This window comes from Platichthys flesus, chromosome 4 (assembly GCF_949316205.1).
Source record: "Platichthys flesus chromosome 4, fPlaFle2.1, whole genome shotgun sequence".
Classification (NCBI taxonomy): Eukaryota; Metazoa; Chordata; class Actinopteri; order Pleuronectiformes; family Pleuronectidae; genus Platichthys; species Platichthys flesus.
Genome location: NC_084948.1, coordinates 6,610,252 through 6,632,906, shown reverse-complemented (window position 1 = coordinate 6,632,906; position 22,655 = coordinate 6,610,252). Strand labels below are relative to the sequence as shown.

Here is a 22,655-nt window from a genome sequence, read left to right as displayed (position 1 = left end):
ACATGGGCCATGTAGTTTAAACAGTTCGACAGTTCGATTGTTAGAATAGAACCCACTCATTCATCCGTCCATCCGTCTGGAGTTTGGGTTAGCCAGCACATCCCAGGACCAACATCATGACATAATGTCAGTCGGTCCAAAATGACATACAAACACACAGAGAACCTCATATCCTCAGCTACACTCTAATTAACCCTAAGCCTAGTCTGCATGGCTTTGGACTGTTGGAGTAAACCACAATACACAAAGGACACCCATGCAGACACAGGGAGAACATAACCCTAACCCTAACCGCTGCACCATTGTGCTGCCCATAGAGTCCATCGCGTTAAACACATGGTTAAACATCATTTTTGGATCCAAACATCAAATGTATTGAAGCCTAAGGACCCTAATGAGGGGCTGCCCCTCAGTAACTCTTATTTTACAGTCAAGCTCCTTTGATTCCTGTAATTGCTAATAAGATATTTCCTTACTTCATGTAATTACGATGTTTTGTGATCATTTTGGAAAGAAAAAAAGATCATGCTGAAAATAGTGATTTCAATTGCTTACGTCTGGACATTTTCCAGACACATTGCGATACCATCAAGAGCTAAATGGACCTTGAAGTGACGTTATCTTGTCACCATATGGTTTCAGCCGTTCCAGCAGCATATGGCTCTAGTGATGGCAGTGTCCGCGAGTCCAACACATTGGTCCAGAGTGAAAAACAGTATCTACATCGTGTCGGCAATACTAGTGTTTTTCTTGTGTTGTTGGCGCTGACGATTCTTTGGCTGTTATCATGGTTTTCTGGTCTCTTCGACAGTGATTGCCTTTTGTAATAGCCTATTGATTTTTAAATGTTTTCTCATGTTATTGTTGGAGAGGCCTCTTCGACCATTATATGAGATGAGTCCTCTGTTGATGATTGTGATCTTTCATCACTGCCAGGTAATCTTGTACAGAGGTTCATGGTGCTCGGCACATGGAGCCTCCTGAGTGTGGTAGCACCGTGATGAGGTTCTCGTTTGTTGTTTTGAATATGTCTAAGGAACCTTTGGACAACTGGACTGCCATTCAAATGGATGTTCACGACTTTAATGATTCTTTGAGCATCTCATCACGTCAAAGTTTTAATTGTGTACAATACTTTTGTGTTTAATGCTCATCCTGTAAAAAACAGCCCTCAGTTCAACTCTGCAGCTGCTTATTATGACACAAATCATAGACTGTGTACAAAGCTGTGTGGCATGTTTTCATTTTCTTTTGTACAAAACGAATAGGCATATAACAAGTGCCTCCATGTCATTTAGAGCCAGACTTGGCCAAGTAGTGAACATGGAGTGCAGGTGTGGTGTCGAGGTCCGGTCGATACACAGGCTCAACCAATCCCAAGTCACTCTCAGCTGTCAATCATGATCTCACCTAATTTTTACATCTAATAACTACAACAAAACAGGTCTTCAAACGCGGCCTGTGAAGGACACAGTGTCTGAGTTGACACTGTGGATGAAGATGAAGGACAGGACATTCCACAGTAGGAGGAGAGTTTGTAGTGAACCTTTGTTGCTCGATAAAACGCAGGACTGTTTGTTTCATGTGTGAAACCAAAAGACTGTGTTGTTTTATTTCATTCATCACTGCCCCACAACCTTGCCCCACAATGGCTTTGTCATGCTAACCATGTTTGCATTGTATGAATCAAAATAAGGTTCTTTTAAAACAGTACATTGTGTCTGAAGTTTTACGTTCTCAAAATATTTAAGAAAAAAACTTGCAGCTGATGCTACTGACGATGTCTGCTTCTATGTATTTGAACTAATCTAAAAAAAAAGAGGAATCTTATATTTCTTTGTAAAGCTGGCTCGGCTGCTATTGCTCTCAAGACAGCACAGTAACTTTATAGTGGAGTTTGTGTCCAAGATTAAGGGTCTCAACTAAGTGATAGCTGCATTTACAGATTTTTTCAAATACATATCTTAAAAGCTTGGCTTTAAAATGTGGTCTCTGTGCAGAACATGGCTGCAAATCATAAACCTATTTAGTAGCATAACCACAACATACTCTGAGGGATTTGTCTTGATCTAAAATGTTTATTTCTTCTACTCTGATCTCCAGCCTACTGAAATGAAATGACTTCAGTTTGCGTGACCTCTTTTCAGTCTCTGCTGATGTGTGTGTGTGTGTGTGTGTGTGTGTGTGTGTGTGTGTGTTTAATGAGGGTGTGACTCACAGGGGACGGCTCACATCATCATTTGATTCAGTCTACCTCTTCAGATTTTCACACTAAATCCTAAGCTTTTCATCTATCTCAGAGTGAAGTTTCGCACAACCCTGTGGAGTAACTTGGTCGAGTGTTTGCATGTGTGCCGCATACACACACACACGCACACACACACACACACGCACACACACACACACACACACAGTGCTACTGCACTACTACTCTACATATGTTGTGTAATCACCTCAAAACATTCACATGTGCCACAAACTTGTCATGACTGAACCAACAACTGGGAATTTCAGTCTCTGATTTGCAGCCACCCATCACCCTCTCTGCTCCTCTGACCTCCTTTTCACACGCGCACGCACTCGCACACGGCCCATCTCTCTGGGCTGTTAACAGCACTAGCCACTGAACTCTCCAGGACTGTAAGTAGAATCCATTAGAGCCTGATGAATAATTAAACCTTGTGTGGTAGATTAAGAGACCAATATCTCTCCTCTTCACCATGTTCTCTTTTCTTCAGATCACTCATGCATACGGGGGGGGGGGGGGGGGGCGCAGCATCATCATGTGACAGGGCCGGTTTACACTCTCCTCTATCACTGAGGTCCAGTGTGTTGGGGATGCACAATATGAGATTCGAACTAGAAACTAGAAATGGAACATTCACTTCAATTTAGCCACGTTTACCCCTGGAACCATGCTCATCCATGTTTACAGTAAGATAAAAAGCTGGCGTAACAAACCGTTTACAGACCTTTTTTTTGTGTGTGTGTGTTTTGATAAGCTTGTGGTTTCCACAAACAAATCTACGGAGTTGACACCGAGAAGAGAAAATAAATACACTTGATTCACTGTGAAACTGTAGCGGATCAGACACGTCACCTGAGTAGATGGTGCTTCATACGTGGCCCAGAATGCATTTGTGAAATTAATGTGGCCACGTGCATCACAGACCTCCTTCGAACGTGGTTAGAGGGATCGGATCTGAGGTTGCGTTTGTGCGTGTTCCAGATCTGTACTAAGCTCTGACCACATGGGATCGGATCACTCAGGACAGATGTTAAAACCAGGTCTGATCTGGTCGCTGATCTTGCCTTGTCTATAGTACTTCTACTTTGGTTAAACAGTTCCCTGAATTAGAATTAGTAGAGACAGATCAGTAGTGATGTTTTATATGCATAACAAAGCATGAATCCTAAACCTTATTACTGTTTGTTAGGGCTGTGGTTTGTGATTGATTATCCTAAATGAATTGCATATGGCACAAATTATCCTGGGAAGCAAGTTCAAATTTGCACCAAATTATACCGAATGTAAACATGAGGTATGTGGTGCTGCAGTTCCATCTGTGCCTGTGTACTGTTATCTTCGTACTGGTGTTGTGCTTTACGAGCAGCTTCCCCTGCAAATGTTGGGCCGCAACAAGAGCAGCACACACAACACAAAGTTTGTCTTTTCAGGAGATCCCCTGATTTCCCATCGGCATTGTCCTCATCACAAACTTGTGACTGTAGTGGCACAGGCTGAATTCAGCAGGCACAGGTGTAAAGCATCCGATGCATAATTATCCATTTCCAGAATGATGTCAAGGGGCATGTAAGAGTGCGTTTAATCTGCATACATTTTCTTTAACTTCTTAAAGTTTTTTAAATCAAAATTAGTTTATTGGTAACTGGGAGGTTTGTCTCTGTACGCTGTACTCTGAAAATGGTTTATAAACAAAGGAACTAGAGACAGTACATGTGTGTTTTCTTACCTGAGTTGTGGCTGGGGTACAGGCTGTGAATCATGGATGGATGATGGACCAACTGCATGTACTGAGGCGGGGCTACCATGTGATTGACATGCTTCCCGGCCTCTGAGCTGTGCAGTACGCTCACCTGGGATGGGAACAGATGAAGGAGAAGTGATGAGTTTTGGAGGATGATGTGATCAAAGTTAACATTTCACAGTCTTATCTGTTCAGCCCTCCCCCCCCCCCCCCCGCCCCCCGCCTGTGTGCCTGAACCTGCTCCTAACCCCCTAACCCCAGAAATATTTGGGCAACAGTAAGACTCCGCCTCAAGGTCCAAATTTAAAAATGATTCTGTGAGAAATACGAAAGGGGAAGTGCTTGTGCCTTATGGGGGACAGGGCCAGCTCAATACAGGAAGGTGGAATGTAAGCCACTCCTCAGCCCTCAAACTCTGTCTAGTGAAACATTTATTCACTCAGAGTAAACACCAGAGAATGTATAAATAGGTCAGGAGAGGTGAGCTGGCACATTGAGCAGATTCTTATCATTAGGTAAGAGCAGTGTATTACAGGTGGCTGTCTGGATGAACAGTTCAGGGACATGGAAGGAATATGAAATGTTCAGTGTTCTGTCTGCTGATATCTTGAACCAGGACTTTGTGTGACAAGCTGCTGCTGGAGAGGGTTCACATGTGCATGGCAATCAAACTGAAGACGGCTGTTTTTAAGTGTTGCAGCATTTCAAATGCACATTTTTTTCTGAAGGATTCACTTGTGCCGGGTTGTTCATCAAATTTTCACCACTCTATTTTGTGTTAAAAACAATTTTTTTTTTTTTTTTTACAAAGATGTTCTGCTACTAAGTGTTTCTGCCTGATGACCCACTGAATTTTATTGTAAAATCTGCTCTGAAAGCTAAATATATATATATATATATATGCAGGGGACCTGAGCTGCATGGACTCGGTCACATTTCCTTTTCAAGGACTTTGGCTTACATCGTAGTTATAAGCAGCATGGCCAAGCTTGGTAGCTGGTTCTTCAGGTTTGCTTCAGGCCTTTGAAACACCACAGTAAGGCTGGGCCATTAACCAAAAATGTATCGAGACTGACATTTATAACCTCTAACCGGCACAAAATGATCCTTATATGACTGTGATCGAAGTCAAAGTTTGAAATAATCCCGATCTGGTGGAAGGGGGCATAAAATAATCGTTCATTAATCGTAGACAAAGTTTGAAATAATTGTGAAATTGATTTCGCCCATGACAAAAAAAATAAAAGTGATAAATTCTCACATCTGGGCAGCTGGAACCAATGTTTGCAAGCAAATATAACAAATGATTAACTTTCTATCAATCAACTAAGAGATTAGTTGTCGTTGTAAGTTGTTTAAGAGAGAGTTTGAGAGGATGGCAGCATCTCCGAAGGATTATCATTAGGAACAATGATGGCTATTTGTGATGTGGAGAGCACTGTTGGATCTGATATGGAGACAGGATGAAACAAACAGGACATTGTCTCTTAAAGAAGGACAAACAAATGCTGTATGCTGTAGTTTTTTGTAGTCTGTTTTTTTTAGTATCCATTCCCTTATACAGGGTGGTCTGTTGATGCCATGTCTCTGCTTCCACATTTCCTCTTAATCTAATCCATGCTAGAATGGTGGCGTACAGACAAAGATACTATTCTGACAGCTTGACCAAAAACTCACTTTACCACCGCTTCTACATCGACTTTTAAAAAACCCACATCCGTCAAGCTGTGGTTCCCACTGACCTCCAGGTTGAACTCATTGCTGGTGTAGCGTCCGTTGAGCTCCGAGCAGGTGAGGCGAAATCTTCTTTCTGTTAGTGATGCAGGCTGCCAGGTATAGTATCGCACCTGTCTGATCACCTGCTCATAGTTGGACATGGAGTCTACGCCTGTGAACAGGCAGACACCAGCAGAGACAGTTGAGAGGTGGAACCATAAGAGACAACACAGATTTAGATTCAGTTCAGTAACTTTTAGACACACGCACAAGCCTTAATTGACCCACTATAGAAAGTGAATGTATGCATGTGTCAGAGGAAGATGGACCAGAGTTACATGGTGGCCATTTTCCTCTGTCATTGCGCTCTGGGTGCAAAGCTCAAATGTTGTTTTGAACAGCATTGTAATTTACAGCTGGGATCCAGGTTTATAAATCATATAAACACAGAGATTCTGACAAACTGTTTTCACTTCACTAATTCATGATCAGCGACTGAAAACACAATGGATCTGGTGCCATGTTTCAAGGTTAAACAACACATTTGATTTCTCTTCGCCTCCATAAGACAACAGCCAACATTAGTATTCAACCCCTTGTAGCCGAGAGGGCTGATTTTATATTGAAATATCAATGCACATGTTGGACACTCAATCATATATTTAAGATTGAAATTAAAATGTACAATGTAACATTAACTGTTGTTGTGTCTGACCTCAGAAATATTGAAGTCAGTGACGTTGTGATCACCGGAACTTGTTTCTGTGTAATGGGTTAGCATTGAATCCAACATTACGATGTGATTACATTTTCCTATCATATCAAGTAACTGTAGAAAAGAGCAAGGACGTGAACAGTAAGGTGTTGTTACCATGTTGACGTACCGTATATGGACATGCCAGATGTGGAGTTTGTGGCGTCAAGGTGTTTTCCAAGCAGAGCACTTCGCTGTAGTTGTAGAGACTCCTGCTCTGGCCTCAGCTCCTCCCCCAGCACCAGGATGTCACAATAGTCCAAGTTATGAATGATCTCCTCCAGCAACCCCGGTCCACGTGCTACACACACACATAAACACACACACCAGCATGTCAAGTATGAATGTGTGAACCCTAAATTGACATATTTAGGGTTGCCGTGCCACAACTTTTGTGCGAGAAAACCTAGAACACTTTGAGGAACCATAATTCAAATAGTACAAGACACAACACACCTACTCCTACTCCCAGAATCCAATTACTCGTCAACCCTCTGCACACAGACAGTACCATTAGCTGCTTTAGTAATAAGTCCCCTCAGACTCTTGCCATCGCAGCAGTATGGCTGCTGGGCCTCTCTGACAGTGTGCTAAGCACTGTCCTCCACCTCTCGCTGTTACCCGGCCTTCTCCCCCACTGTCGGCTCCAGAGGGAGGGAATCGGCTGTGCCCATTTAACAGCCTACCAGAGGTGAAAGAGTGAAAGAGGAGTGTGTTGGAGGAGGTCCTCTAGGGGGTGGCAGACATGATGTGGGGAAAGGTTTCGGTTGGAGCACAACAGGTAGAAAGAAAATTCTGTTCCAGTGGAAGTTATGTGTTTTTATGTGTAGTCTACTTTTTAAAGATGAAAATCAGGGTGCAGAAAATATTTTAATGGAGCCAGCAGGTGTAACTTAGCAGCAGTCAGCTGTTGTCAGCAGAGAACTAACCGTACCAGTTCCAAACTGTGGGCAGACAATGTTGTCTTGTAAACGTGGAGGAGCCTTTAGAGGAGTTAATGATGAGCTTAAATGTTGTGACCATAAGATGGAGGACATGACAGATGCTCAAAAGTGTCCTGATCACTGCCTGGTGGCTGATTGGGGTATAGGTCATAACCCCTGCCTCCTCTATGTCTGTGGATGGGACATGGACCAAACTAAAACGTCATAGTACAGTCCAGTCTGGAGTTTGGCTGCTTTCCTTAACTTAGTTCTGCTACCACTAGCTTGTGGTAGTTTGCTATTGTAGGCAATTAACCTCAGAAACATTTTTGTCTGCAAATTTTACATTGCAAAATCACGAAAAATCTGTGAAGCAGAACAAACTAGAAGAGTTCTGGGAGAACTCACTCTTCTGCCAAGGCTGACAGCCTCTCTTGCCAGCCTAAAGAAAGTGAAAAACATAAAGAATAGAAATTGTCCAGGTTCCTTGTTGGGTGATGCTCCATCCATGCCCAAACTTTCATGCAAATTGTTTCAGTAGTTTTGGAATGAGGTAAAAATCTAAAAAGAAATTGAGGTATAGAACGACTTTTAGACAATAACCCTGAATAAATCTCGAGAAAAAAAACATGGTTGAAATGGAACATGTGGTGTAGTTGCAGCTGTGGTTTGTTACTTGGTCAACCTGGCTTGTGCATTGCCCTGCTTGGTGATAAAAGCTGCTTTAACATACACAAAAAGTGAGAAAGTGCCCAAACAGACAAGAGCTGGTATACACTAATATTAAAGCCTGAAAAAAGGACTGTCCTAGAAACAGTTTGTGTGATTGTGTAGTGGACATTGATCATAGAGCCACAGTGTGGGTGGCATGACCAAAAGTTGCTGGGCTTCCTTAAAAGAAATTACGAGGAAGAGAAAGGAGATGGAGTGAGAAAGCCACTGTGTGCAGAAAGAAGAGAAGTAGTGAAATGAAAAGCTAAAAAGAAAGCTTCATAGTGAAAGAGGGTAGCGAGAACAGAAGATGACCCTGAAATCAAATGGGGGGAAAACGTTGAGCACTAAAGATGATGATTTAAAGAACGAAGTGATGACCTTGGCTTTGACTGAAGGCATCAGAATAAGCCTTGAATAGATACTGTAGTGTAAGAGCGAGGGGAATGAGGCAGTGCTGAGCAGGCTCAATGAAGACAAATGAATGCCTGAGAGAGACAAAGCATGGGAGAGGGCGAGGGGGTGATTAGCACGGTCCAAAAGAAACTTATTGCACGCCCTGCTAAAAGAAATATGTGATTTATCTTGAATCCTCTAAGCCTCGGGAGAACCCCAAATCTGCTCATTATGGAACTTCATCGTGCCTCCCTCTCCCAAACACTTACTCCCCATCTCTTCTCCTCTTTCATTCCATTTCTATGTCTTTCTATGGCTTTCAGCTAATCTCTTCCCCCCAGCCGCAGTCTCTATTTCACAGAAAGAGTTTCACGGACTCCTGAAAGCAATGCCACTTTGTGCTCTTCTCCGTTCGCTGCATTATGCTCAATGGAAGGCTAAAACCTCCCTCTCGGTCTGCTTATCTGCTCCTAATTGGCTGCTGGCGGCGGGGGCCTGGGGATGAGCCGGGCTGAGTTGGCCTCTTCCTGCCTCGGAGGTCTGATCGCTGGACAAGACGAGAGCCGCCAGCATTTCTGTATCATTCTCATTTACTGCCGGTCAAGGTGGTGAGACCTGGAGAATCAGCGGCCTGGTCGATGCAGGTCTTACTCAGGTCTTACTCAGCAGGAGGGGGTGTACGGTTGCATGGGGGGAGGATAGGTGGAGGGTATAGGAACAGTAGAGGCTATAATACCTACAGACCTGTGTGGAGGATAGACTCTAGATTCAGGAAACTGACTCAACATATCGAAGAGGCAGGAGGAGCTGCACAGAACAAAGGGCTCCAGTTACACTGCAGATTACTGCCAGTTGGAAGGGGCACTTGTCCTCAACTAGGGACCATTTCCTCAAGTACTATATTCAAGTTCAATTTGAAGTACTCACACTTATAAAACCGCAACATTTTAATACATTAGTAATTATAATGCTTCACTATGATGTACAATAATATCATTCTGAAAGAGTGATATTATTGTACATTATAGTAAAGCATTGAAAGAGTTATATTATTGTTAAGTATTGCTCCTTTCAAAAACTTAATTACTTTTCTGAAAGAGATACCAAACTGTAAGTACTTTACATAATTTTCTATACATTTAAAAATGATCAATTACCCCTATGATGAAAGTATGATGTCAAATGTAAGGTGATAGTAAGTGTCCACTGCAAAGAGCAGCAAATCCCTCACTGGCTTCCCATCTACTGCTCTTTTTATTTGAAAGGTTGTACATTTGTTATCACCAAGTACTTTACATAAAGTACTTACAGTACTTTAAGAATCATTGTGATTCTTTCTATGATTTTCGTCTTACTATGGCTTTGTGTTTTGGTTCAGTGTGTGCAGGCCTACCAAGCAGATGAAAGAAACGATCCCTGCTGCTGATCTGAAGCCTCATGAGGCCTCACCAAATGTTCAGCTGTCTCTGAAGCCTTATTTTGACAGTGAGACAGGTGGCACTGCATGGGATATGCAACTCCATGAATGAGTGAACACATTATCAACATTAATGTTTTTTTAAATAAAATATTTAATTGCAGCAGATTTGGAGAGGTACGTGACAGCCGCTTTGTTGCTCTACCTGCTCCTTTTCTTTGTTGTGTAAATATTAATATGGTCGGTGGCCTGCTGATGCTCTCGTATCCTCTCCCATCTTTGTTGAGTCTCACAATCTGGTTTCCTACTTGTTCAGGCAGCTCATTACCATGTGGAGCCATGTTGCATTAGACACAAACAACAAACAACACTGCAGAGGCTGTGTTGTTCACAGTTTGTTTTATAGCCTTGTAGTTAGAAATTAGATGTTTATTCTCTTTTGTTGAAGTAAAGTTGAATTTTGGGACCTGATTTTTCAATGGAGTCTATTAAACCTGTTCACTTCTAACTATATGTATATTTACTGCAAAGGAATGTGCACAGTTCTGTTTTTTATGGTATAAGCTTGTAACTAAGAAAGTACTGAGAAAAGCAGGTATCTTTATTTTCTATACATTTAAAAATGATCAATTACCCCTATGATGAAAGTATGATGTCAAATGTAAGGTGATAGTAAGTGTCCACTGCAAAGAGCAGCAAATCCCTCACTGGCTTCCCATCTACTGCTCTTTTTATTTGAAAGGTTGTACATTTGTTATCACCAACACATAAACAAATCTCTGAATTGAATTACCTATGGAAATCAATATCACACACGTTACAGTCCATACCTGTGTGATGTTCAGCGGCATCTGCCCTGGTCACTGTGCTGATGATGTGGAGATCCTGGAAAAGTGATACGCCACCTTGTGCTCTGAGGTCAGAAACTGGCCAGCTCAGTCTCTCCACTCCAGTGATGGTGATCCTGGGCTCGCTGGGCTGGAGCACCATCACCACCGCCTCGATGTCAGGGATGGTGATACATGTGTCTTCACCAAAACACCTAGAGACAGAGATTAAGGAAGAGGAAGACACTAGGGTGAGAAATACAAAAATCAAGCTGGATCAGCGTTCTTAGATGTTAAATTACAAAGGATCCTTCCAACAGCAGAGGACAAGAGTCACTTTGAAATGTTGTCACTAAATTGCTTTTGAGACAGCTGTTATTACACAGATGCTGAAAATCTCCTTTTAGCCCAATTTTAAAGGAATAGTTTGACATTTAAAGTACTGCAACACATAATTCCACATTTTACCCAGCGTGTATTTGCTGAAATGTCAAACTTTTCCTTTTACCTTGACGTCTTTTGACATGTAAATACTTGATGGAAGGAAAGAAAAAGGAAAAAGGAACAGGTTATACTTTTGAAATATACTCTTGAAAAGTAGCATTACCTAATGGCTTTCTTTTTTCACTTGAAGAAGTCAAGCTTTTCGTCATGTGGCAGTGTGTCCAAAGTGTTTTTATTTCCCTGTCAGTATTAACATTTAGATGATACCTGTTACAAAACCAGGAATTTGTTCACAATCTCACACAAATGTCACCAAACACTGTCTCCCATGTTAACACTGCCCTTCAGCGTCAGTCTTTATTTCCCCTCCCTGACTGATGTCTCAACATGGCTGATCCTGCTCACTGGAGAAAAGGTCAGGATGGAACCTGGTTGAGAGGTGACAGAGGAGACAGGGAGGCACTTGAGGACAATGTATAAAGAAGCTCTGGTCCTCACACAAGCTGCTGTTTACCGAGGCAGCATCAGGATGTAAAACCATGAAACACTACATCAGCTAATAAAGCTTATCGTCAGAACCAGGACCTCTAAGCAGCACTAAAACCACAGCTGCTAAAGTCCAAATCCAAACCACAGTGCATGCAGTTATTCAGCGGCTGAAACGCTCTGTCAGGGCTCAGGCGACACGCACAGACCTGCAGCAGTGCACCCGCTGTGTTATTGTACGTGCACGTCTGCCTCCCTGCTTGCCTGTCAGCGTGCGATAGCATGTGTTTAAATGCACAGCTTCCACTGGCAACCTTGAATGGAGCAAATTGTATCAGCTCTCGAGGACTTGAGCTGGCTAGCTGTGAGCTCACAACACACACCCACACACAAATACACACACACATACACACTCACACACACACACACACACACACACATATTCACATTCATGAGTGTGATGGGGTGTGAGCGGTGGGTGCATCTTGTATTTTCCCACCTATATTCTCATTTGAAATATGCACAAATCCCTTAATCTCCACATGTTTTCCCATCGAGAGAGTTTTTATGAAAAGATAAGAAAAATGGCAGTGAAAAGAGGTTTAGTTTATTCAAAATATTTGTTTCGTATGAACATTATCACCCTGTGTAATCCATGTACAAAATGCCCTATCAGGTTGCGCGACCCAAGGGATTATAAAGGCTTATTCCAGCCATTTCAGAATTATTTTAATTACGTGCCTCTGACATACCTAAATTCTGCTAAACTTTCATCAATGCTCTTCTATGTTGGAATCTTCTCCATCTCTAACACTCATCCCGTCATGATCTGCTTTACCTGCGAGTGACCTCACGCCTGGACTCTGTGACTCAGTGCTGGACCACTCTGCCAACAGCGGGAGGGACGCCAAATCACGGGAAATTGTTTTTGTGACTAATTTCAGGATCCCAATCTGCTTCTGGAATCTGTTACATTTACATCCAATATGGTTTTATACTGTGGAATAAACCAACCGCTCACTGTGCCCGACCCACCTGCAAGGGAAGAGGGACACTCTGGCAACAGATGCACAAGGCTATAATATTAAAACTGTGTCACTCACCATCCTAAACTCATTCACCACTCCCGATATAACAGACTCTCAATATTAGAATTGCTCTAGGCAGCTAATTTAATGCAGGCATGATACAGGCGAAGGCCACGTCCACTCTAATCGAAAAACGAAAACAATCTTCGTTCGGGCGAGCTTTTTTTTAATGCTTCGTATCAGAAATAATCTCCTTCCATACTAACAAACCAGAAAACACAGGGATTTCTTGTCTTGAATCAACAACACGGTGGAACCGTTACTGAAAGCAATTGTTGGAAACATTAATAATTGCTTTTACCACTGGCCGCTGAGTCGTGGGTGATAAAACCCAATCAGAAAAAGGATGCAGGTGTCTGTGTTATCCAAATAGAGTCTGTTTGTTTCTGCCCACCCAGACTGATCCACGTCAGATGCAGATCTCTGTCCGTATCCTGCGTTCATTCCATCCATCATTGTGCGGAGGGGGGGGGGGGGCAGTGTGGTCATCCAAACAAGATGACCATGAGACATGAGGAAGAACTTTTTGGTAAGTTGGACCAACCCCCGTTTACAATGCGACTCGCTGGGCCTTTTTTCTTAACTTTGGTCATTAGGTGCAGGTATGTTCTGCTGTGTGGAGGAGAAACCTGAGCACTTGCATGGACCAATCAAACTATTGTATTTTTTACAAGATCTTTTCTCTCTGTGGCACCAACATGACAAGGAATTACCACTAGGAATTACCCCTGGTTTTACCACTGGCGGATCCATAACGAAATTGTAAAACAACCCTACTTTGTTTTTTATTCGTTTGTTCTTCTAATAAACGGAAACATCATGAAAGACCTGCTTAAGGCATAGCTCTACAGTACATTCAGAAAGCTCCTTAATGGCTTTAACTCTGCTGATGATGCCTGACAGCGGGATGAGAAACTAGTTATTGTCCCTAATCCTTCGCAGTTGTCTAAGGCCGCAGTGTGAGACAACAACAGGTTTCGGGGCATCGTGTTGTTTGTCCTTTTCTATCCAGTGGCAACGGCTGGTGGAGTATTTGTGTGTGTGTGGGTTCGCTGTGCAGGCACTAAGCCATTCTTGACAGCATGGGGAGATACAAAGTCAGTGAAGCAGAGAGATGGCTGCTGTGAGGGCCAGCTGAAATAAAAAAAAAACAGACCTGGAGCCGGTCCAACTTAATTATAAAGAAATATGTCAAGGGAGCCTAAAAGAGTTGCAGCTAAGATTAACGCTGGTTACTTTCATTTTCTCAAAGCCTGAAGTAATTGCAGTTATTATTAAACGCTATCTTGAATCAAATTTAATTGCATTTGGAGGAATTCATTAACACTTTTGTTTATTGGTGCGGAATGCAGGTTTCTTCAGCAATTCCAGGCACTCAGTTTAAATAAATCTTTTCCCGCCTATTCTTGTTTTGTCTGTTAATAACTTGATTCGAACAACACTGGTCACGGACACTATGTAAATGCATAATACTCTTACAAAGCAATACAACATTTAGCAAGAGGCTGAGCCTGATAACTGCTGCTCAAAACGTCAACTGAAAACATGAACCTGCATTTTACTGCTAATTAGGATCAATCTCTGAACACATCTTTCATCTGGTGCTGGAGCGCAAACAGACAGAAATACCACCTATAGGAACTCTGCTCCTAAAATCCAATCATGTGGCAGTAACACAGAGACACGTTTACTGTCTCAGCACCTGCACTAGTACACAGGAATTATGAGTTCACCTGGTAGCATCATCTCACAGGTTGTTTTACATCATACTGGGTATAGAGTACGTGATACAGATTTGTGTGTGTTGTCTATATGAATGTACAGCACATTATTGGAAGGTCTCACTTTGAAACAGATTCATATTAGTTTAATTAATTTTCACACAGCATCAATCATTAAGCCTCTGATCACAGAGCAAAGACCTAATAATCTTTAACCGGTTTAAGTTTCACTTTTAATTTAATTCATTAATTTAATCAGAGTCTTAACTTTATGTGTGTTAGTATATTTACTTTTGCTTAATGTGGGTAAAGTTAAAGTTATCTATTTTTGGTTAGTAAAGTTCTTTTATGTATAACAATAAAAATAAAAGAGAGTCCTCCGTCTCTCACATACATCAATCTTTCTTATTTAAGTGTAATCATCATCATCTGTGAACATTCTTGTGCATCAATGTCTTTAAATTAGCACTTCTAGTTATGTTATTCAATTTTTTTTTACTTACACCAATTTGTAACAAATTAATAAAACTAGAATAAATCAAAATAGGCTATTTCTTCTTGACGTTTTATTAATAATAAAAACAAAACGTTTTTATGTCTTTATGTAGTCAGCCTCTGAACCACTCTCCATGACAGACTGGAATAAGTCCATCATAAAATATATAATATGACAGGGGGGCCTGAGGGTTAGCTGAAAAGATTATCGCTGTTGGCTTAATTATTTTCTCAGCGCCTGCAGGAATTACATTTATGAAGAGTTAGCAAGAAATAAGTTTGAATGACTCAGCCCTGGTTTGTATTGACTGATGCTGTCTGTTGCAGTGAGGGGAGGCTTTGCACCAGTTGATGATATGTTATGGCAGGACGCCATGTTTCAGCCTCCCGGCTTATATAATTGACTCTAGGAGAAGTGGTTTTACACACACACACACACACACACACACAGACAAACAATATTTAGCAGTGATGCAAGCTTGGCCGTTATTAGCATAACATAGACCTTGATTATCATTGTACCGCTTGCTATGATGAACACACACACTCACACATCCACAGACACACATGCGTCGCCTGCGTTAGATGAAGTTCTTGAGCCTGCAGTCATGCATCAAACCCAACAAAATGGCGGAGAGTGAACCCCCAGGGCTCTTCTACAGGGGTCTACATATATTTAAAACAATTATGAATTTTAATGGTTACCCGCCAAGGTGGGCAGTTCTACCAGCCAGCTCTCTCTTCCCCTCACACACTCTCTCTTTTGTACCCTCTTTATCTCATTCTCTCATTCTTCATTCCTGGCGAAACCCAGGCAGAATTATTGATACATAAAATGAAAATGTAGGAACTGGCCCCCAGTGGCAACAATGCACAGAAAATTGTGTATTAACGGAAAAGGATAGTGACAGCAGAGGGAGGGAAAACACACACACACACACACACACACACACACAAGCACAGAGAAAGAGAGAGAGAGAGAGAGAGCGAGAGACAGAAATACTGTATCAGTCAGACACACATGGTATCCTACTGTCTCAACACAAGACAGGAGTGTCGAAGAAGATTAACACTTTTGATATTTGAGAGAAGAGACAGAGAGAAAGAGGTAGTAGGAAATATGAAAGGAAGCAGCAAAAGGAAAGTACAGAAAAGTCACAACAAGTACAAGAAGAAAAAATAAAAATAGTTGTTTCTCTTACTGGACGGTGGTGGAGATGCGCAGACGTCGGATGCCTGGAGTGGGAAACTGGCGAGAGTTAATGTAGGAAACCTTCCTGACAGCAGTGTTCATGTTCTCCAAGTCCTCTCCCTCCATCACCAGTATAGACTGGGCTGGGTTAAAGTGGAACTGTGAAAAGAGAAACCAGGGACATGAGATGGACATTGACAACGAAGGGAAGAAAGACAAACTGTCTCGTAGACAGCCGAGGGCGCAGCCAGGTAAACCTGCAGGGAGCCCCGTCAAACTCTCTTAAGCAACCTGTTATACTGAGTGGACAGCTGAAGAGTAGTGCAGCTTCAACACATCATACAGGTCATTTCACCAAAAACATGTTCATCTGATCATAATAAGAGGTGAGTTGGAGGATATGAAAATGTTACTGTTTAGCAAGTGATTGTGACTTTATTTCCTCCTGACTGGGAGCCATTGATTTCTACTGGTTTCACTGGACAGTAGTATGATTGTCAGCTTCCGGGGACTTGAACCCTGCTTGAGTCAGGTGATCCATCAAAGTCCTCATCATGTTGGGCCTGCATTTCCATGAAACAGCAGTTTGAATTTGACAATAACAAGACGAGGTCGAAACCTATATGACTGGACCATGTGTTGTCTTTATGCAAAATCCAAAAGGTAGATTAAAACTGTTGGAAAACACAATGGGCTTATGTGCATATTCATCACTGTGTCATATTTACATTCTTCCAACTGGTTTCAGCTCTTTATCTGTTTGCTTCTCTCCTGCTATCTGTGCTCGTATACAGGGCCGGTCTTTCCTACAGGCGACATAGGCGGTTGCCTAGGGCGCCACTCAGAGGGGGGCGCCAAAAACTGCGCCGAGCAAAAAAAAATCCCCAAAAAAACATTATTCTTTTTTTGCGAGGCAGTGTTTTTTGCGCCCCCTTCTATATGTGGTATGACCCAAAATATTGTATTTAATTACTTTGACAGTGATTTAAGTAGTTTCATTAGAGAAATCAGTAAATGACAGCAGCACTCAAGAGGAACGTTTGGCACGGGAGCAGTTTCACCCGGTCCTGTCTCTTTGGTGGTTCCGCCCACATGCCAGGTGCAGTCTGGATGAGGAAGTGAAGGCTCTGAGTCTTTACTGCTGCTGCATTCATCCTGTATTCTACAGGTTAGTAGTGGGTGAGAGTCACCTAAAGCTTCGCTTGATCACCACGGTTGTCATTGAGACGTGAAATCATTTTATATTAAGTTTTCGTGGAAATCGTTTTGAAAAATATTTTTTTTGGGGGTTAGGGTTGGGGGGGGGGGGGGGGGGGGGGGGGCGCCAGGAGTGAAGCTTGCCTGGAGCGCCAAATGTGCTAGGGCCGGCCCTGCTCGTATACAGTATTTTATGACACTACACTTCTCTATAAAGCTGTTTGCAAATTAACATGTTTTCCTGTGTTCCCTCCTGTCAGTCAGTTGCTAGTTCTGTACCATGATCAATGAGTGACCCACCTCCAGCCCTACACCACTTCAACTCTGCATACCCAGTCATCTCCCTTCTACCATCCAACCAGTAGCCCCTCATCAGGCGTACCAACTTTGTGCTCCATTGCTCACTACCACCGCCATTGCATGATTCATTGGTCTGCTTACATAGGGTTCTACCTCACTCAGGGGTCAATTCCTTTGTTCACAATTAATTTAATTTGATTCCAATTTAATCATTCTGATTTATTGATATTTAAGTCTTTTTAAGTACATGTTTTTGAATTACCTACGAATATAAAAACTGGCCCCCCTGTAGCTGAGACCAATAGGCAGACACCCACACTTGGCCTGTGGTGTACTTTTAGTCTCTCTCACGATATTCAGCTGATCAATGATGGGACCTCATCACAAATTCAACTCTCTCAGTCGCTTACTCTTGGACATGTGCGTTAACAGGGCTGGTCCTGCTGGCTCACCTATGTTGGGGGTGGCTTTAGGGCTTTTCAGATGGATTTGCATAGTGGATTGAAAGGAAAGGAAGGAAAACAACAGCATCATAAATAGCCTCAAACCAAAGAAACACTGACGTGGTGCTTGTGATAGGTAGAGAATAATAAGTCAATTCTCTTTTCAAGTATACTCACAAGAAGCAAGTGGGCTGTTTCTACACTGAGGTCTCTAAACTGGGTCTCCGAAGCAGGGTGACAGTACTTTAGCACTCCATGGGACTCACCACATGCTCCATCTCCCCTTTACATTTTCACCCTCACACATTTTCTCCTCCTGCTGACTGCTCTCATTTTCTTATCTCTTTCAATACACATACTTGCTCCTACCTGCCTCTACCTACTCCTTCCCTGCATACTATTCTCCTCTGATTGCGCTCTCCACCTGTTTTGCTAAATGCCGTCCTGAACCCCGCTGCCCCCCCCCCCCCCCAGGACTTATGGGAGCCAGACTAGTGTGTGGCGCTGAGGAGGAAAGGGAATTACATATTAGAAGAGGAACTTCACTAGACCCTAGAGGAGTTTTCCTCCACTTCCATATCCGCCACCTCATGCCATTTTTTCTCATCAAAAGGCTGGCAAGCATCTCTTTGCCTTTAGCACAGCAGGAGCTCCATGGACAGAAAAGATCAAGAGAGAGGGGGGGAAAAGCAAGGGTGATAGAAAGCATTGGGTTCTGGTGAGTGGCTGGATAAGAAAGGGTAGCTTTGAGTTTGCCCACACCCCTATCAATCGTGTATGGCCTGTATCTTCCACACAGAAGGGAGATGGATAACCTGAGCTGGTGAGTGGGGTGGGGAAGCCGATTGCCAATTCAGCTGTGGTGATTTAAAGAAACAGTATTCCTGCTGGGATCAAAGTGTGTGTTTTTGTGTCGGTGTGTGACTACCTTTATGCTCTTATCCAGACTCTCAAGGGAATTGATGTCCAGTCCCTCTTTGCAGGCCTGCAGACAGGAAATGACTTTCTGACTCTCGATCTTCCCTGGTCGGATGGTCAGTCCGGATAGGCTGCCCCGGAAATACTGAGTGAACCGTGGCTTGGTCACCTCCCCACCTACACACATAGCCATACACACATAGTACAATATTTCAGAAAAGGCTTTTATACACAGCAATATAATGCATCACTGAACCAACGTATACCTAACGTAGTATAGACCACTACCATGGTGTAATGTTTGTCTATCCTGTCACGTGGTCTCATGAAACAGTTCGTAAAAGATCTTACGAAAAGTTATGTACACATTTTCATAGAGAATCCTACGAAATGCTCCAAATGACAAGTGCACCTGCGCAAACCTCTGCAGTGCTCTGATCGGTCAAGATGGCTTAGATTGCTGTATTCTTGGTGGGAAACGCTATATTTTAGCAATGTTTCTTAATAAAATGTGTTTTGATGATATTTATGGCGAGATATGTGTGTTTCAGTTTCAATATTTTCATTCATGGTTAAAATGAATGAAAATATTGGTCTAGAACTGTCATTGTTGCACTTGTGTCTCTACATTAATCATGAGCCTTGATGACCAAATTTTGGTTATAATTGGCCTTTTGATGTTTTGTGTCCCAATTCTGTGAGTAAATGGCAGAGTGCAGCAGCAAAAGTGTTACCCAGGCTGGCCCACCCGGGCTAAATAAAAGTAAAGAAAAAATCAACAGATTTAAAGTATGCCCTCTGAAGTCCATAAAGGCCAGGACCACCAGGAGGATTCTCCAACTCATTAGCTGACAGGTATCAAAGCATCCCCTTCAACCTTCCTTTCCTTCTTTTTATGTATCTCCTCACTTCCTCTTCCTCTCCTGGCATTAATGTATCAAAGCACTAACTGTATAGAGCAGTCCATTAATCTAATAACATTTTGTTATGAAAAAGATCTGTTCTTGTTGATACATCAAACATTTGGAGAATGCAGTGGAGTGATGACTGAAGGGCAAAGATGGAACTAAGGTGCATAACAAGAAACTGTCTTTCTGGCTCTCTATCAATGTGTCTGTCTGGTGTCTCTCTGCACCTCCCTGACACTGTTTGCTCTCATACATATGCTGCACACTGATTGTTTGAGCTAAGCAGCCAAAGTTACTTCCAATCTATTCATTCCTATTTTCACAGTTTGTAGTGTGTGCTCATCATAAACTAAAGAACAGCAACTCTGGTAAGTGCTACTTACGGTCTGTTCAATTCTCTATAGGTCTGTCTGAAAGAAGAGAAGCACCAGCTTGCTACACTAATGCAGCCTCGAATTTAGCCCTTGTATTCTGTACTTGGGGGGAGGGGTCTTAAGCCCCACTGTTCTAATCAACATTCACCAGCATGGGAGGAAGCAAAGATCTTGATTACTCGAAAGTCACTCTATTAAAGACATTGGCATAATAGGCACATTCTTCTTGTTTTTAAATCAACTGGGATGGGAAAGTTGAGTGGGACGCGAAAGTAGCTACACTGTTGATCTAAACTGCCTTCTGACCTGAAGCCAGCTGCTAATCGTTCACCTTCAATAACCTCTACACACTTTTCCTTGATTTTCTACCTGAAAAACAATCAGAGTGACCTCCCAAATACCCTTTACTGCTTAGAAATTTGGACTCCCTCAACCTATGCATATGGTGAGCCATCTGTAGAAATGATTCTACCTCAAGACGCTCTATGTAAAATTAATATCTGTTCCAACCAGCGCTGTATATTTTTTCCTGATTATTCCAATCTAATCACTCTGACAGTGCTGGTATGGCTTCCTTCCTTCTTCTTCTGTGGCCATAAAAACTAGACTGGGCCCCTCGCAGCTCTGCTGCATCATTGTCTCGCTGCAGACAAATATAACTAGCTGGGTCCCACCAGATGACAAACTATACAGTCATGTTGTGAGGCTGTGGCAGATGGGTGTCACTTGCACAACCTGAAGGGTCATATGTGGGCACTGGGGGACCCGTGGGTGATAGATGTGTTGAAGGCCAAAGTAGTGAAAGCTAAATCTGTCAGTTGCTGTTCTGCTACCCTGTCATGAGTTAAAATCCTGCCACAGCTCTGCCAGGAGCAAGACAACAGAGTTTCACCCATTAATGCTTGACCTTCATGGCTAAAAAGTTTTACAATTAAAAGTGTAAACCATTTCTTGGCAAGCAGAGCTCTCCCTGTTTGCACTTAGTCAGCTCCCAACCACAATTTGTCTCAATGGACAGTATGCGTTTATGATCCGTTAATTCTTATCTAATCATCATCAGCTGCGGAGTACAAAAGACGTGAGGGAAAGGTATAAATTGATATATCCGAGCACTGGACCTCGTAAAACCTTGTCAATATGGCCTTTGTTGCCAAACCTAATGTTAATATTTTTTTTTTACATTTTATTTGGGTGAACCTTTAGCTTTGACACTTATAAAATAATGAGGCATTGGTATTCCTGATGGTACTCATGGTATTCTGCCATGAGTTGAGGGTTTAGTTTACTACTGCAAACCGAGTGCACTTCCGATCCACCAGACAGTCCTTCTTAGTCTCAACTGGAAGAAATCATTTTAGTCCGTGGACCAGACAATCCAGCTGGTGACAGGGCAAAGCACTCTGTGATATTCGACAGTAAGTGGGGTTGGGGAAATACTCATTTAAAAAAACCTTGACCTCATCAGACAGCGCCAAGCTTGACCCAGGCTCCCATAATTTCCTCCTGATGGGACAGGCACATTCATCACTGCCCTCGGTTATGCTCCCAGGGTCAGAAAGAGTCAACCAGTGCAGGTTGAGACCCAGCTGGGAGCACCGCTGGAAACACTTTATCATGCCTCACTTCCCTGGTGTGAAAATGTGAAGGAAATGCACTGCAGACCTTCGACTTTAATCATCCCTACGATTGGTGACCTGCAGCTACACTATATGGCCACTATGGCCCGTTGAGAAGAGCTCCGTTATCACTCCGGGAGCAGATAACAGAGTCCTACCAATTGATGTGAGGTACCCAGGGGAACATATTAACCCAGTGGCGTTCCATCTTCCTGTCTACCGTAACAGACAAGAGACGGATGAAGCCTTTTTCTTGACTGGGAAGATCTAGAAATAAACTGTGTATATAAAGACATATGGGGGCAGCTATCAAACTTCCCACGCTTAAACTCTTCCCCTTACTGGTTGATTTCGTATGAATAATTTAGAACTTGATTCATGCAACACAACAACAAGACGCCAATATCAAGTATGTTGCCATCAAGTGCCAAAAATACTTCTTATACAAGATTTTTGTAGCACAAAAACCAAGTCATGAAGATTTATTTCGGTAACTACAGCTGATAAAACCCACCAGCCACATTTCAGAAGCAAAATCGATAAAGTCTGTGTTTGACATTGTGGACCCAGTGCTATAAAAATTTACAAGGAACTCCGAGTGGTAAATCTGCCACTGTTATCACTGCAGTCTGTCTTGTCTGCCACGCACAACAGATAAGTTGACAAGCAACTCAAAAAGCCATGAACATCCAATTTCATGCACTGTAAAAATCAGGTGCAAACCAGATGTATTGGTTATG

The 22,655-nt window shown here is 42.5% G+C and overlaps 1 protein-coding gene across 1 annotated transcript in view; it reads right to left on the bottom strand.

The window, feature by feature from the left end:
• LOC133952426 (calsyntenin-2-like) overlaps positions 1–22,655 on the bottom strand; it is a 238,150-nt gene that overhangs the window by 3,760 nt on the left and 211,735 nt on the right. The window contains exons 10-15 of the mRNA XM_062386854.1: positions 19,028–19,194; positions 16,170–16,318; positions 10,737–10,948; positions 6,590–6,760; positions 5,732–5,877; positions 3,975–4,098 (exon numbers count right to left, since the gene is read on the bottom strand). Of these exons, the coding sequence (XP_062242838.1) occupies positions 3,975–4,098; positions 5,732–5,877; positions 6,590–6,760; positions 10,737–10,948; positions 16,170–16,318; positions 19,028–19,194 (969 nt within the window). The remainder of the gene's footprint in view (positions 1–3,974; positions 4,099–5,731; positions 5,878–6,589; positions 6,761–10,736; positions 10,949–16,169; positions 16,319–19,027; positions 19,195–22,655) is intronic.